The sequence below is a fragment of the Silurus meridionalis genome, chromosome 3, assembly GCF_014805685.1.
Source record: "Silurus meridionalis isolate SWU-2019-XX chromosome 3, ASM1480568v1, whole genome shotgun sequence".
NCBI classification, from domain to species: domain Eukaryota; kingdom Metazoa; phylum Chordata; class Actinopteri; order Siluriformes; family Siluridae; genus Silurus; species Silurus meridionalis.
This window is the reverse complement of record NC_060886.1, coordinates 11,824,463-11,841,191: the sequence shown is the minus strand read 5'-3', so window position 1 is coordinate 11,841,191 and position 16,729 is coordinate 11,824,463. Positions and strand designations below refer to the sequence as shown.

The 16,729-nt window shown below is 40.8% G+C and overlaps 1 protein-coding gene across 3 annotated transcripts in view; it reads right to left on the bottom strand.

Annotated features, from left to right (window-relative positions):
• The window catches only part of igsf3 (immunoglobulin superfamily, member 3), a 132,676-nt gene that overhangs the window by 28,267 nt on the left and 87,680 nt on the right, over positions 1-16,729 (bottom strand). For all 3 annotated transcript variants that reach the window (XM_046844668.1, XM_046844669.1, XM_046844666.1), the window contains exons 6-8: positions 13,705-14,091; positions 8,449-8,856; positions 2,535-2,942 (exon numbers count right to left, since the gene is read on the bottom strand). In XM_046844668.1, the coding sequence (XP_046700624.1) occupies positions 2,535-2,942; positions 8,449-8,856; positions 13,705-14,091 (1,203 nt within the window). The remainder of the gene's footprint in view (positions 1-2,534; positions 2,943-8,448; positions 8,857-13,704; positions 14,092-16,729) is intronic.

Sequence of the window (16,729 nt, the reverse complement as noted above, 5' to 3'; positions counted from 1 at the left end):
CAGACCACAAAGTGCCTGTCAAAAGTTTGAAAACAGATGTTAGAAGATGTTAGCAGACTGCTTTATGGTTTGGGATTTGTTTTTGAGCAGAGAAGGTTGGAGACTTAATCGGGGTGAAAGGAATACTGAACAAACATGGCTACCATTTCATACTTCAACACCATGCAATTCCTTCTGGACTACGACTTATTGGGATTAACTTCACCATTCAAATTGACAATGACCTGAAGCATACATCCAAGCATAAGGGTTATTTAGAGAGGAAACAGTCAGCATGCACGTTATCTTTAATGGAATTCCCTGCCCATTCACTGCACCTAAATCCTATTGAACTGCTCTGGAATGAACTGGATCACAAGGTCAGAAAGAAATATCTTGCTAGCGAAGGACATCTTTGGCAAGATCTCAGCTGGATGCTTGGAGAAACCAACTGTCCAGACCCCAAGAGTGTGTAAAGCTGCTATTCATGCTAAGGGAGGTTTTTTTAACGTATATGATGTTTTACATTAATATTAAATTAATGCTGTACATTTATATATTTGTCATACCAGATCGGTCAAGACCCGGGTTACCAACGACCACCACAGGTATCGTTAGCCAACAGGGTACCAGTGGAAATTGGGCTACTGTTGGCCCGAAGGAGGAGAAGGAGAGAAGGAAGACATCTACAGAGACGGCAGGGAAAAGAGAAGTGTAGGAGAGTAGAGGTTTGGGTTGGTACTTTAAATGTTGGTACTATGACTGGTAAAGGAAGAGTTATCTGATACGATGGAGAGGAGAAAGGTTGATATGTTGTGTGTTCAGGAGACCAAGTGGAATGGGAGTAAGGCCAGTAACATTGGAGGTGGGTTTAAATTGTTCTACCATGGTGTGGATGGAAAGAGAAATGGTGTAGGGGTGATCCTAAAGTACAAGTAAAGTAAGTGTGTAGTGGAGGTGAAGGGAGTTTCTGATTGTTGAAGGGGTGATGATAAATGTCATCAGTGCCTATGCTCCACAAGTGGGTTGTGAGATGGAGGAGAAGGAAAAATTCTAGAATGAATTAGATGAAGTGGTAAAAGGTGTACATAGGAATGAAAGATTAGTGATTGAGGCAGACTTTAATGGGCATGCAGGAAGTGGATAGGATTAGTGAGAAGGAAGTGAGAGCAGCTATTTAGAGGATGAAGAGTGGAAAGTCGGTTGGACCAGATGACATACCAGTAAAAGCATGGAGATGTTTAGGAGAGATAGCAGTGGAGTTTTTAACCAGATTGTTTAACAAGATTTTGGAAGGTGAGAGGATGCCTGAGGAATGGAGGTGTGCTGGTACTGATCTTTAAGAATAAGGGAAATGTGCAGAACTACAGTAGCTACAGGGGAATAAAGTTGATCAGTCACACCATGAAGTTATGGGAAAGAGTAGTGGAAGCCAGGCTGAGAGAAGAGGTGACCATCTGTGAGCAACAGTTTCATGCCGGGGAAGAGCACCACAGACGCATTATTTGCTTTGAGGATGTTGATGGAGAAGTATAGAGAAGGTCAAAAAGAGTTGCATTGTGTGTTTGTGAATTAAGAGAAAGCATACAACAGGGTGCAGAGAGAGGAGTTGTGGTATTGTACGAGGAAGTCAGGTGTTTTAGAGACGTATGTGAGGGTGGTGCAGGACACGTATGAGGACAGTGTGACAGCAGTGAAGTTTGCAGTAGGAATGACAGGTTCAAGGTGAAGGTTGGACTGCATCATGGAGGAATGTAAATATTCGATAAACGGCTGTTGTCACAATTTACACGTTTTAGAAACAAATGTCTTTTTCTGGCAAGGAAACAGAACAAAATAATAAAATGTAAAAAGTTAAATTGGCAGTGTGGTTCATAAGAGCACGCAGATACAGTTAAGAATCTTTAGTTAATTTTTACATCTCAAATGTTATTTGTAAATTATATGCGTTCTGAGATGCTTCTTTCTCTGATAGCTTTGAAGAGGGGCTACTTAATTTATAGTATACTTTCTTTTATCCTGAACCAGGCTGACCATTCGACTCGGACACCTTTTTAACAAGCTTTTCTAGCGCACAGAACTGCTGCTTCCTTTCTTTTTTTTTTTTTTTGCACCTTTCTGTGTACCCTCTAGAGAAAGGTTGTGTGGGAAAACCCCAGGAGAATAGCAAGTTCGAAAAATTTTCAAACCAGTCTGTTTACACCCATGTCCCACAACTTGGCATACACATCCATTCCAAAATCACAGAGGTCACACTCCCCCCTATGTGCAGTGGCTAATAAGAGTGCATAGAATTTAAGTGTGTATAACGAGCTCTTTTTCCCTTTAATCACTCTCTTTTCCTTCTCTGTCCCCTCTAATTGCTATCCTCAGTGGGGCTGTGGGAGGGGAAAGGTTTTCAACTTGCAACCATTAAGAGAACTTGCCTTTGAGCGCACACGCACACACACACCTCTATTAACCTTGTCTCATTTTTAAAAAGTGACGAATGAAGACCCATCACTTCAGCAATCAGCCCCTTCTCCTAGCAGAAGAAACATCAGAAAGGAACAAACCTGGCTGCAGTACGCTGATGCCCAGCAGATTCGATGTGCGGTTAGCGATGACCTTCCAGGTGCCGTCGTAATTTCTGCGGTACAGGACGGCAGCGCACTGGTACGTCCCCGACTCTTTTCTCCCGGCTCGTGTGACGCTGAGGCGGAAGTTAGTGTTGTTGCGTGTGCGGTCCACTGAGGTGCGTGTACCGAGGCCCAGGGTCTGCTCACCCCACTGCAGTGTGCCGTGATGCGTGAACGTCACCACGTCTCGCAGCTCGCTGCCACCCTCCGACGGTTGGAATCGCCATGTCACTGAGGCAGGGATGCTAGGGCTGTGGCGGGATTTCACGATGCACTGCAGGTCAAATGAGTCACCAAAGGTCACGCTGGGCGTACGGGACGAGGCTGACACGAAGAAGGAGGACTCTGTCAAAGAAAAGAAAAAAGAAAAGACATCAGGGTGATGAGGTCTACCAGCCACATTGATGAGATGAGATTGTTTTATGAGCTATTGATTGATTGAGTTAAAATAATCAGGAATATGTATTGAAGGATGGAATGAAAGCATTATAGAAAATGGTCTGTGTTTGTGCATTTCTTTTCACTCACTTAGACATGTACTGTACACTATATTGCCAAAAGTTTGCAGACACCTGGTCATAAGTATGGCATTCCACATTTAGTGCAAAATAGCTCTTATAATTCCCTCCACTCTTCTGGGAAGATGTTTCACTAGATTTTCGATTGTGCTTGTGGACATTTGTCAGGTTTGGAACAGGTTTGAGTCTTCTAGTTCAAGTGAACGCAATATTTTATTATAGCGCATCCAAAGGCATCCTATACAATTGTGTGCCTCCAGCTTTGTGGTAACAGTTTGGAAAAGAACCACATATGGCAGGAAAGTTCAGGTGTCCCAAAACTACCATATAGTGTATACAAGGATGGTTAACTTTTACTTAAAGGAAGGTTAACTGATACGAATGCTACAGTTCTCCAGGTGAAAAAAAGAGGGTTAAATAAGGACTGAAAAGACATCACCCAATTATAATACATTTATTTATTCAGTATTTTATAAAACGCAAAAATATGCACAGTTGCATTTCCTGTAGTAATGTTTTGGCAATAAAGAAATGCTGACTGGCAGGGTGCTTAACCACAAAATTGGAAACGAATAGGCTCCGACACTGTAGTCCGATCTGATTACTGTCGGAGTTTGCAGATTCCACTTCTTAACCTGGATTTCCAATTCTGGTAACTATATATGAATACTGGTCTACATGACACTGACATGTGTACACCACATGTTCCACAGCAAGTGCAGACAACAAGGACACTTGTTTCCATGTGCTGTGTCTACTGCCTTCCATTGTAAGCACGTTCTGCAATGGAAAGTGTCCTCATTAAACAGGAATGCCCAGGCTACTCATTTTGCCCTCTTGAAGATGTAGAGGAGAAAATGGGTTTGAATGGAGTCCCAAAAGAGGGCATAGTGCCATTTGGCTGCTCTAGCATGTCAGCACTGGGGTGGTGGTGAACAGCTGCTGCAAGGCTCTGCTTCGGCTCTTTTAAAGCCTCAGAATCCTGTGTAGGAGGCAAGTCTCACTTGTTTAGGAAAGATCCAGGTCTTATAATTATAGCAACTGTTTGTAAAAGGACTGCAATACGAACAAGTGTTTGAAATCGCACAGCTTTTCAGTCTGACCCAGATTTAATGCGTTACAGAAAGAAACCGATAGTGATTTCATTTGTTTGAAGTCTACTGATGCCACGACGTTCCTGGATTACTGGCCTTTGTTCTTATTATTGTCTTTCATTGGTGCCTGTTACTCTGAGAAAGGCATTAGAGGAAGAAAAGACTGAAACCTAAATCTTCCAATGTAAATATGTACACGTACACACACACACACACACACACACACACACACACACACACACACACACACACAAAATCCAGAAACCAACAAAACAAACAATCCAATCAGAAATCACACATTAAATCACATTTTCTGAATTATGCTCTTTTAATAATCACAAGTTTTCTCACAGGGTGCTGCATCTTTGCTGAGCAACTTGACCTATCTTTAAGCATTCATAATATATGTTTACCGGGAAGATGGGAATGGCTAATCCATTAATCCCAGAGAGTAAGAAGACATCTCAGCTAAAGTTAATGAGACAGCAGGAGTGGAGGTTTTAAAGAGTATTTTCAAAGATGCAGAAAATTAATGGGGTCATATACAAGATATGCAAGGAACGAAATATAAACCAAAAAAAGTAGAGTAGCAAAATAAATGCAGACCAATTAATACTAGCCTTGTGAGTCAATCTAGGTATGACCAGACTGGGCCAGCAAATAACATAGGATGTCTGTTCTCAATCCTTACTCATTGGGATACAACTGGCTAACTAAATAATAATAATCACTTGTGCAATAGCAGCTAACATTCATCCCCTCACTGTATTTATCTGTTTATTTTAATACAACCATATATGTAGCTTTTCATGGCACAAGAACCAGCAAAAGCCTCCATCCTAAAGACACCATGCATCTCACAGTAACAAACACTTAAGACTTGTTTAAAAAATTCTATAATATAAGCACCTCCCTATAGAAATGAACAGTCAATTACACCAGTTCTAATATGACTACGAGCAGCATTTACCATACAAATCCATGTAACACCATACAACTCCATGTCTGACTTGTTACTATAGAAACAGTAATGTAATAGAACGATTGCTCCATTGCAGATGGAATTACTGTCAGAGCTGCCGTTAAAGAATATGAATCTTCTTATGACCAATCAACTGAAAATTCAACAGTGCTGTGGCATAAAAATCTAATGTCTCGAATGTATGATTTTCTAGACATGAAACACACAAACAGGACACTTGGGAAAACTTTTGTGCCCAGAACCCCAGGTGAGGATGAACAGATGTGAAGTGAGTAATGAAGAAAAAAGCGAGATGAAAAAGGTCAGAGATCGGAAAAATAAAAGTCAGGATGAAAGAGAAGGGTGCGGAGCAAAAAAAAGCTGAAAGATGAAGAAAGTAACTGATGAGTTTAAGATCAGAGATCATAAGAGAATGACAAGATTTGCTGGGAGATGAACTGTAAGCAAGACAGAAAAAGATAAAGAGGACAGTGACAGACAGGCAGAGGGACACATACGGAGAAATAGAAAAGAGAAAGACAGAGAGAAACTCCAACATTCCTCTCTGATTTTTATTTAATATCCTATATGTCTGGGTGGATTAGATGATCTGTGCTTCTTTCTGCTATCTGCTCTTTCATGCTCATAAATGGCTCCTTGTCCCTTCCGTCCTTCACTGCAGAATACTGAGAGCTGAAAAAAATGGCTTCATTTTCAGCAAGCAGAGCCCAGCTGCAGGACAGGAAAGCTGAATGCTTGTTCATTACATACAGTGACACAGCAAACCTGTTGAGAATACTTGTGTGTGTGTGTGTTTATTGTGTATATATAAACACATATCTACTCTCTCTCTGTCTAGCTCATATATGGACAAAGAACACCTGTTCCAGAATAACAATGATCCTGTGCACAAACTCAGTTTCATGAAGATATGGTTTACATGGGTTGGAGTGAAAGATCTAGAGTGGCCATTATATATACGGTATATTGATATATATATATATATATATATATATATATATATATATATATATATATATATATATATATATATATATATATATATATATATATATATATATATATATATATATATATATATATATACGGTATATTGAGATATATATATATATATATATATATATATATATATATATATATATATATATATATATATATAGTGAAATTTGTTCTTCGCATATCCCAGTTTTGCTTGGAAGCTGGGGTCAGAGCGCAGGGTCAGCCATGGTACGGCGCCCCAGGAGCACAGAGGGTTAAGGGCCTTGCTCAAGGGCCCAAGAGTGGGTTTGAACCCCCGACCTTCCGATCAGTAATCCAGCACCTTAACCACCGGAGCTACCACCCCCCTTCAAATATATATATATATATATATGAAGGTACACCATGTCCCTATGAGGATGTAATACAAATCATCTGGTCCTTATCATGTCTTAGAATTATGTAAATACAACAGATGAACGGCAGCACATGACGGATTACCCCGTGCCATTATTTCTTTTTTATAAAAATAAAGCCGAAATATAGGAGCTATGCGACAAGTTCACCAAACAATTTAATAGCTTGTAGAGCCACCTTTAGCAGCAATGACTTGAAGTACTAATGTTCTGTATGATTTTATCAGTCTCTAAACAGTCTGTAAACAGTGTTTACAATGTTGCTTCAGTTCATCGAGGCTCGTAGGCATTTGTTTATGCACTCCTGGAGATGCACAGCATTGAGGTCTAGACATTGAATGGGCCATTACAACATTTTGATTTTGTTCTTTTTCAGCTATTCCGTTGTAGATTTGCTGGTGTGATTGAAATCATTGTCCTGTTGCATGACCCAATTTCGGTCAAGTTCTAGCTGTCATACAGATGGCCTCACATCTAACTCTAGAATACTTTTGTATACAGAGGAGTTTATGGCTCCCCAGGTCCTGTGGAGGCAATACAAGCCCCTGTGTTTGTTTTTTGCCAAGATGCAAACCTAAAGTCATGCTGCCATGTTCTTTTGAGAGAGAAGTAGCTTTCTCCTAGAAACCCTTCTAAAATAAATAAATAAATAAATAAATAAATAAATAAATAAAACAAACATACTTGCTAAGTCTTTCTCTAAATGTACCATCATGAACTTTAACCTTTAATATGTTTACTGGGGCCTGTAGTGTCTGAGATGCACCTCTTGGATTTTTTTTGCAAAATGTATATTTATAAATGAGAACGTGCACTGAAAACACAATGAATTATTTCTTATCTCTTCTATTTTGCTGTAGTGAAAGAAATCTACAGCCGTCTGAGTTAAACTGGCTCTCTGTGCGGGCGTTTTCGTATTCTAGAGACAGAACTATCTGCAATATTTCCACCAAAACTACAGCAACAAATATTTAAAGCACCCGGACAAACTTTCATGTGCAGCAGGTGTTTAACCTCTGTGACCTTTGGGTGTGCTTTAATGTCATCTACTCAAAGCTTGTTTTCCTGAAGAACCTCATCTCCTCCAGTCACTGTATTTTTTTTTTTCCTGTATTCTTCTTCACACACTGCTCCATTATTTATTTATATCTGTCTGGCTCATCAAGTCAAAAGTGTTTTAGTAGCGATGTAGCTAGAACAAATAAGACCGCATATCCTTAACGCTGTTCCGATTTTGAAGTGAAATGTGGGAGAACATAGGTCAGAGATTTTGATATGCTGATGAATGAAGATGAATATGTTCCTAAGAGAAAGCACTGAACTCACTGCATTCCCCGGTGTTCTCCAACATAATAGCCCTACTTATATGCATCATCAGGAGCGCTCATGTGCCTGACCAGGATCTGTCCAAAAAAGGCTGATTGCCCGGGGAAGGGAGTCAGTCATTCAGCAGAACAACCACCACTGTACAGCATATTAGCCCTCCATCACCCTACCAACTCAGACCCCAACACACACTTCTCTTTAAAAAAAAAAAAAAAAAGAAAAATGTTTCTGTGGCAAAAATACTGGTATATGAGACAAACAAATATGACATTTTCAGGCAATTACACCAGCACCTCGCAACTATCACACAGTCTTAGGTGTGATGCAAGTAGGAAGAGAGGCATATGAAGGTGAGTCACGAGCATCTGCTTTCCCCCAAAATTATGTGTGGGGAAAAAAGAATTTACGCCCCACTATAAACAAAATGTGTATCAATTCAAAGAAATTATATATGAATGCATATGAACGAATACGAGAGCAAAAAATGTTTAACATACTGTAGATTGTCTTGTAGAATTGCAGTGTAGATTTCCTTACCGACAGATTTCACCGTGATGGCAGTAGTAGCTGTGTTCTCTCCGATCGTCTGCCATTCCCAATCTGGCGCAGTGCCACTTTGAAGCCACTCGGTTATACTGCAGCGGTACTGCCCCTCGTCTGCAGGGAAGGCATTGGACAGGGTGAGGACGAAGGTGTCCATTCGGGTCCGTTCCGCATGGACCTCCCCATAGCTGTGCCGCTCCTGGTAACTGGATCCAGGCTGCATGGTGCCATAGCGGTCCACTAAAGCCAGGTCAACTGCAGGAGTGCTGCCATCATTGTCTGTCCACTGCCAGACGATGGACAGAACTCCGACTGTGGAATGCACCGAGCAGGTCAGGTGGATGTGCTCTCCCTCCAACACCTCGGATGAGTTGCTGGTCAATGACACAGTAATGTTACTGCCTATAAAAGAGAAAAATCAAAGACAATTCACAAAGAAATCGCCACTTAGTTACACTAATGAAGCGTATCAGAGTATCAATGCTCTAAGTCACCTTGACCTACTACTATTCAGTGGTTTTTCTTTTAGCAATATACTCTATTCTGCATCCTTGTTACAGGTGGAAAAGCAATTTTCCATCCCACTAAATCACATTCTAACAGCTTACTTAGTAAATAAGCGGCCCTAGGGGTGACCCTTTAACGGCTCATGATGGTTGATTGTGTGTAAGGCTCTTTCAGGCTCTTCCATCTGGGTCCTTGTTTATTGTATGATGGTTTGTGGATCTGGTCTGACAGCGTATTGGGGACTGGCTCTGGATCAGGAAGCTCAGTGGAGGATCTTGCAAGCACAGTGTGGATCAAAGCATGTCCCCTGTGTTTTTTCGACAAGGATTTCTACACACAACCACATCCTCTTTACAGTCTAAGAAGCGAAAAAAATAAAAAGGGACTACAGACTACAGAACCGCTCCTCCCTTGGGCAGAAACTTTTCCAAATATGACAAAAATAAAATAAAAATCAAGCAAAACACCACTGCTACCAACCCACACTCTTAAATAAAGAGAGAGGGAGAGAAGCTGATTTTAGTTTGTCTAAAATTCACATTCACCTTTACCTGCTTCTTATCTGTAGTTGCCGTAAGAAAGAAGTTGTCCCAGGTCTGCATAAGACTTACTGAATTTCTCACCATGTTTTCTCGGCCTCAATGTGTTTGCGATTCCTGACACTGCTGCAGCTGCTTCTTATCTGACTGAAAACCAGACCCTCCATCAGGCCCAATTTGTCAGCAGGGTTTCTGTGGCTTTGGTGTGCTGGCAGGCCTGTCACACACTGCCTCAATGCACAACATGAAGACCAGATATGGGAACTGATGAAGAACAGGACAGGAGGGCCAGAAAGAGAGTCAAACTGTGTGTATGTTTGTGTGCGTGTGTGTTTGTGTGTGTCTGAATACAACAGCGAGAGCAATAGAGATGAAGATAGAGACAGAACAAACATAATAAACAATAAAACCAAGAAGGAAAGGAAGAAATATAGACAATTGTGGTATGTGTGCAGCCGCCCCAGGCTGTTGTTATCACTCTAATGGTCTCATAAACCCTGCATATATTGCAGAAAAGCTCCTGGGGGACAAAGCCAAACAAATTACTCTAATAAAGAGGATCTCTTAGGAACACATCCGCAGAATTTCCTTCCTGCCTCTGTAGTACATGAGGAGCAGTGGCATAAAGATGGGGGTGTTCTTGGGTCATTGGATATAATGTATTTGCTTTAGCCATACTTTCCTTCTTTATGGCCACTTTAAGCAGATCTCCAGGGCAGAGGTGAGGATTTCCCTCTATGTCAATCCAATATGTGTACATTTAAGAAAGTATCTCTTAGCAAGTGTTATGGCACAGCTTTTTTCTGCCCCTGGTGCTGTGAGCATGTCCGTGTCTGTGTGCAGTATTAAAGAGGTAAGAGAGAAGACATGCCCTGCTGAGATGCATGCTCACTCCTGAAGCTAATGCACAGGTTGAGCTGGAGGGGTCAGATATGGCTGTCAAATCCTCTACATCTGGCTCAGGTGTCACAGCCTGGGTCCGACATTTAGCCTGCAGCTCACTTAAAGTCAAGATCCAGTGAATATCAAACTTTATACTGTATTCAAGTTCAGTGGTGTCCTAGATTTTATATATATACAGTACAGACCAAAAGTTTGGACACACCTTCTCATTCAAAGAGTTTTCTTTATTTTCATGACTATGAAAATTGTAGAGTCACACTGAAGGCATCAAGGGCTATTTGACCAAGAAGGAGAGTGATGGGGTGCTCTGCCAGATGACCTGGCCTCCACAGTCACCGGACCTGAACCCAATCGAGATGGTTTAGGGGTGAGCTGGACCGCAGAGTGAAGGCAAAAGGGCCAACAAGTGCCAAGCATCTCTCTGGGAACTCCTTCAAGACTGTTGGAAGACCATTTCAGGTGACTACCTCTTGAAGCTCATCAAGAGAATGCCAAGAGTGTGCAAAGCAGTAATCGAAGCAAAAGGTGGCTACTTTGAAGAACCTACAATATGACATTTTTCAATTGTTTCACACTTTTTTGTTATGTATATAATTCCACGTGTTAATTTATAATTCATAGTTTTGATGCCTTCAGTGTGACTCTACAATTTTCATAGTCATGAAAATAAAGAAAACTCTTTGAATGAGAAGGTGTGTCCAAACTTTTGGTCTGTAATACAGTACATATATATGTATACAGTACATATATATATATATATATATATATATATATATATATATATATATATATATATATATATACACACACACACACACTGTATATATATATATATTATACAGTGGAACCCGGTTATGTCGATGTCCTAGGGGGTTGCCAAAAAGCATCGAGATAACCGATGATCGAGAAAAACTAAAATCAATATGGCGGCAGTATATTAACGTGCTTGAAATTTCTTTATGTACATGATGTGCAATAATAAATGAGAATGTGCATGCACGTGTTTTTGGAGGGTTTTTTACACAACAGCGTTGTTGCGATTTGTTTGATGAAGGCATGCTATAAAAATACATACAGTACATGTTTGTTAACTGTCAGGAATCCACCTGCCGCGCCCGCTTTGGCGTGGCAGGTGCTTTCTCGGCCGCTTTCTCTGAAGCTCCCGGCTTCAATCGCGCACATATGGTGCTCGTTTAGCATCATCACCAGCTCCTATTTAAACTTCCACACTCTCACTGTCCGTTATTGTTGGTATATGTTGGTTCATGGCGGTCGTTGTTATCGCTCATGCGTATCCCGGTACGTGCCTTCCCACCGGCACTCTCTCAACGGCTGTGCTTTTCTTCCCAAAGCGCATCGCGGATTCCTCCCCGATCCTGCCGGTGTTCATTCTATGCTTTTGCTGCTCATCCCATGTTCTCCTGTGTGCTGTTCAGCGCCGTGCTTCTACTTTCGCCTCCCGTTCATCGCATAACATTTAACAACAAAAGGCATATGTGCACTAACAGCAGAGATTCACCAGTATACAATACAACACTTGTAGCAGCTGTAAGGCTTGATTTTTATCAGGGTTCGGCGAGATAAAAAAAAGTCGACATAACCGATAAAAAATGCTTAGACAAAGCGAGAATTTGGCGGTTCCACTTCAAAAACGTCGACTTAATAGGGTTGTCGAGTTAACCGAGGTCGAGATAAGTGGGTTCCACTGTATTTATATATATATATATATATATATATATATATATATATATATATATATATATATATATATATAATTCAGTTTTTATATTAGTTTAATCTATTTTCACTTTGGTTACAGCTTTCTAAATTACACACAATGCTGTTCAACTACCTGCTAATAGTTTTCCATTGGGTTTTAGCATTCGCTTCACCTTTATATAAAGAGGTCAGTGGAGCAGCACATTAGTTCTTTAAATCGGTGCACATCCTGTCTAAAGACTACAAAAAAAAAACTTTTGCAACTACACAAAATTTGTGTGCCCAATTCATGCGGTCTACACTCCGGATCCTATATTACCTGTTTCTGCAGGTTTCACAAAATCAAATTTATGACTTTTTATGACCTTTTGAAGACCATTAAGAATGAAATTTAAGACCTATATCACAAGATCAATAACACACACACTAAAACGCTGTTAGCAAGCAGCCCTGTCCAAGTCAAGTATCGCTAAACCTGCGCTTCCCCATAGCGAAAAAATAAAAGAGAGATTTGTGCCAATAACAGATTAAGTTGATTGGCTGTTGCATGTTGGTCTCATTTGTAGTCGTGATACAGCAAATTATATTTGGACTAGCAAAAAAAAAAAGAAACACACCACCACGAAAACTAAAACAGAAAGAGTTGGTGTTACATGGACATTCGAATATTAAGACCTGTTTAAAATTATTTAAGACCTAGAATAGCAAATTTAAGATGTTCAAAATTTGGATTTTTAAATTGCAGCCTTAATTTTTTGAGTATTTAAGACCTTGCGCAAAACCCTGTGACTATAACACTGAACGCTGAACGCTCGTTTAAAGAAGCGAACAACCTAACGGTTATCACTTATGTTAGAAAAAGGTTTAAATTGATATCAAATGCCACTGTGACCACTACCGTCTTTTAACTACAAAATACAAAGAACCAGCAAACAAACACTAAAATCACCAACATTTCATCAATAACCTACAGCCTTTCAAGTGTTTCAGAGTGGCGAGTTCTTTAAGCAGCTGAAAGAAGTATTCTTTGCTCCTTTCAACCTTTATCTTCACTTTTATATCCAGAGTTTTACACTCTGAGCAGCTCTTGCTTTAAACAAAGTAACTGTTTCTTACATTTGCCTTTAACACAAGCGCTGAAAATAAATCTATGCATGGACACTCTGCTTTTTTTTCCCCATTCGGTGCTATTTTACTCTGTCAAAAATAGCAAACGAGTTCAGACATGGCATTATTCTCCCTTTCCTCCTTTATTACTCTGCACTGAGGGGAATGGCCTAGATGATAAGAGAAAGCCTAAACTCAGGATTTGTGGATCTGAGTAAACACCAACCCCCTCCAAGTGGCCTTCATAGAGCATTAGAAAAATCATGCTGGACAAAGGGATGACACTGCTCTAATGGCCTGCTGCCCACACTATTACTGAATCTATTGATGTGCTGTTTCCTCTCTTAACTGTCTAGTTAGGTTAAGAAAATTGCACTGCTCTACTTCAGGGAGAGAGTAAAAAAAGCGGTGCTTAGGAAATTCACCTTTTCATTCACCTGCTTTATAGGACTAAAACTGAGAAAAGAATACTCACTCAGGGGAGTCACGGTGATCTGAACATTACGGGAGCGCTTGCTTCGATCGATGTACTCTCCGGTGGGCGTCTTCTCCCGCTCAGTCACTCGGCAGATATATTTCCCGGAGTCCTCGGGAAGCAGGTGCTGCAGTTTGAGTAGGTGGACGGATGGACTCTCCTTACGAATGGTCATTAGGCCGGCGGCCTCACGCTGCACATAGTTTGCCCCCAGCACGGGCACAGCGCTGGGCCCCACCACGGCTATAGACGAGCTGCTGAAGACCCACGACACCGAGAAAAAACGCTCAGCAACATTTTGAGCATCTATGGTGCAGCGGAGCTCCAGCGGCTCACCTGCCGTGTAGGCCCGGCGATCTGTTGTCACTTGGATACTAAAGTCCCGATCTGAAAAACAGAAAGAAGGATAGACCGTGATGAGTGTTTGCTGTTGTGTCTAGCAAAGGGTTTAGACTCCTTCCACTTGCACCACTAATCGATTAACCAAGTTCACAGGACACACAACTGGAACTCCTACTCCAAGGTCAAAGTTGCTACAAAAGCAAACTTATTTACACAATTAATTTTCCACGCGGCATGCTGTGCCTTCTCCTTGCCAAAACAGTGCATTTTCCACTTCATCGAACTTGTTCGCTGGTGATCGCCTCGAGCTGTAATTACACACAACTTGAAACAGACTTCACAAGGACTGTTTTCAAGCGCAAGTTCAGAGCTCTTGGCCACGTAGCGCTCGTTCTGATGGGGTGAATTCTAACTAAATGTTTACGTGCCTGTGTTATTCACTTCCTGCACTGTACTAGGCTCTTAAAAATACATACATGGTAGACAGGACCAATCGCGTGATCAATCATGTGAAGCCTTGCAGCCATCCAACGTGTGCATTTTACAAGATTACAAGAGTACAGGGTTCTACAATGCAGAACCGGGCACAGCGATCATTCATTACAGGAAAGACAAAAGAAAGACAGAAAGAAAGAAAAGGAGCAATGCATGAAATAAGAAAAAGGAAAATCTTTGAGTGATATAAGCCATACATCATACGTTGTAATAATGCAAGGGATATACACGGCAGGCCAGATTTGAAATTACGGAAGCGAAATAGGAGGAGAGGGGGTTCAGATCAGGATTCTGCCCGTGTCTCAGCTCAGCGAGCTTTATCTAGTGTCTAATCATTGCATATTAGAGCCTGTTAAGCTCAAGTCTCTTTAAAACACCAAAATACAGCTGCGTAATGAAGGCGTTCCAGATCAAAGCACAAAGCTTTGCTGGGTTCTTTTTTGTTATCCTGTAATGTTTACGCCACATTATGCTTTAAAAGAGATAATGGTTATAATAAACACCAACAGCAGGGTTAGAGATAGCTGTTGAATATGGACAGCATAACTTAGAGAGTCAACTGCCTGTTATCCAGTTAAACGTACAGTGTTTAAAACTGTGAGCAACTACAGGATTTGTGTACATCCAATAATGTGCCCCATTCAAATACACAGGAAGTAGCGATAAATGACAACTGTGGACTACAGAACCTCTCTGTGACTAAACCTCTCATGAGCCTCTTGTTCATTATTAAACAGGCCAAAGAGGTCAACTGACCGCTCTAGATACAATTAATGAGCCACCAGTCCACGATAAAACTCAAACACAGGCATTAATTCAATTAACTCAGGAAGAATATTCTACTTGCCTTGAGTCACACATGGTCATATGACCAAATGATCTGTGTTGCACTGTACAATTTGTACTGAATCGCTTATGATTCCGTTTGTTTAATGGGCAGCACCTATCATTAGATACCTAATGAACTTCAAAACCTTTTATACTCTATTTTTACTATTAAAAGGTCATTTGGACACATACCAGGTCAAGTGTTGAGAGACTCCTCCAAAACATTTATATTTTTTTGTGAATCAAAAACTGACTATGCATCTGAAGTATCAGACATAAACATCAAAGTAGCACCTATCCAGACGGGAATAAACATTGGCTGCAAAGTAAAAAAAAAAAAAAAAAATTCAATTAAGTCTGAAATTCTCTCAGAGGAAGTGGGGAAAACGGCCAGTTTAGGCAGAAATATAAACACAAAGGAGCACATGCAAATGAGGAAACTACTGCACGCTGCCATGTAAATGTAACCCTGGCTGAAAAGGATCCAAACCTCCTCCTTGATTTCATTTAAATATCCGCATGCTTCTTACCCTTCTGCCTAACTTTTAAACATTAAATACACTATTTATGCATGCATTGATTACATGTGAGGGGACAGGGGATCTAGTTATGATTAACAAAATCTCATGCCTGACCTCCATAATGAAAATCATGCTGTGATTTTACATTAACATGAGATAAGTAACGAGTGAAAATAAGGCTCATTACTGGATGTTTGGTCGAATGGTTGTGGGAGATTTGATTTCGCCACGTGTAATGCGTGCTGAGGGAAACAAGAGCCCACAAAATCTAATAGAGTGAGATACGCCTGAGGGAAGAGAGCAAGAAAAAAAAAAAACCCCTGACATTCTAATTAAAAATAAGTAAGAAAAGAGATGGAGCAATCAGAAAACAAGACTGAAAGAGTCATGCATCCGTGAGCCATTTGAGCAGCAGTGAATAAGGGGAAAGTTAGGACACAGTATGGGAACACAAGTTGCTGTTTTGGGAAATGTAAGCACAATATGAGTTTTTATTAGAAGAAACACACATACACACACACCAAACATGGCACACCGCTGGCAGGGAATCTATACAGAGAGACACGCCGTCCTCTGCATTGTTCTGGCCTGGGTTAGCAGTCTGCCAGATCAGAAAGAGCAGCCTGTCCTCCTAGCACAGCTGCTGCAAGGACACTTGGTTACAGCAGGCTTTAAAAGACAAATCGGCTTCCTTCATCCCCGCTCGACTCAGGGGACGACGGGTGTAATTCCAATGAGAATCACTCTCTCTCTCAGCATACAGAGTGATCTTTGCTTTTTCCACGTCACCTTGACCGAGCTTAACTATATCTTTCAGATTCAATCACTGACCTTAGTCT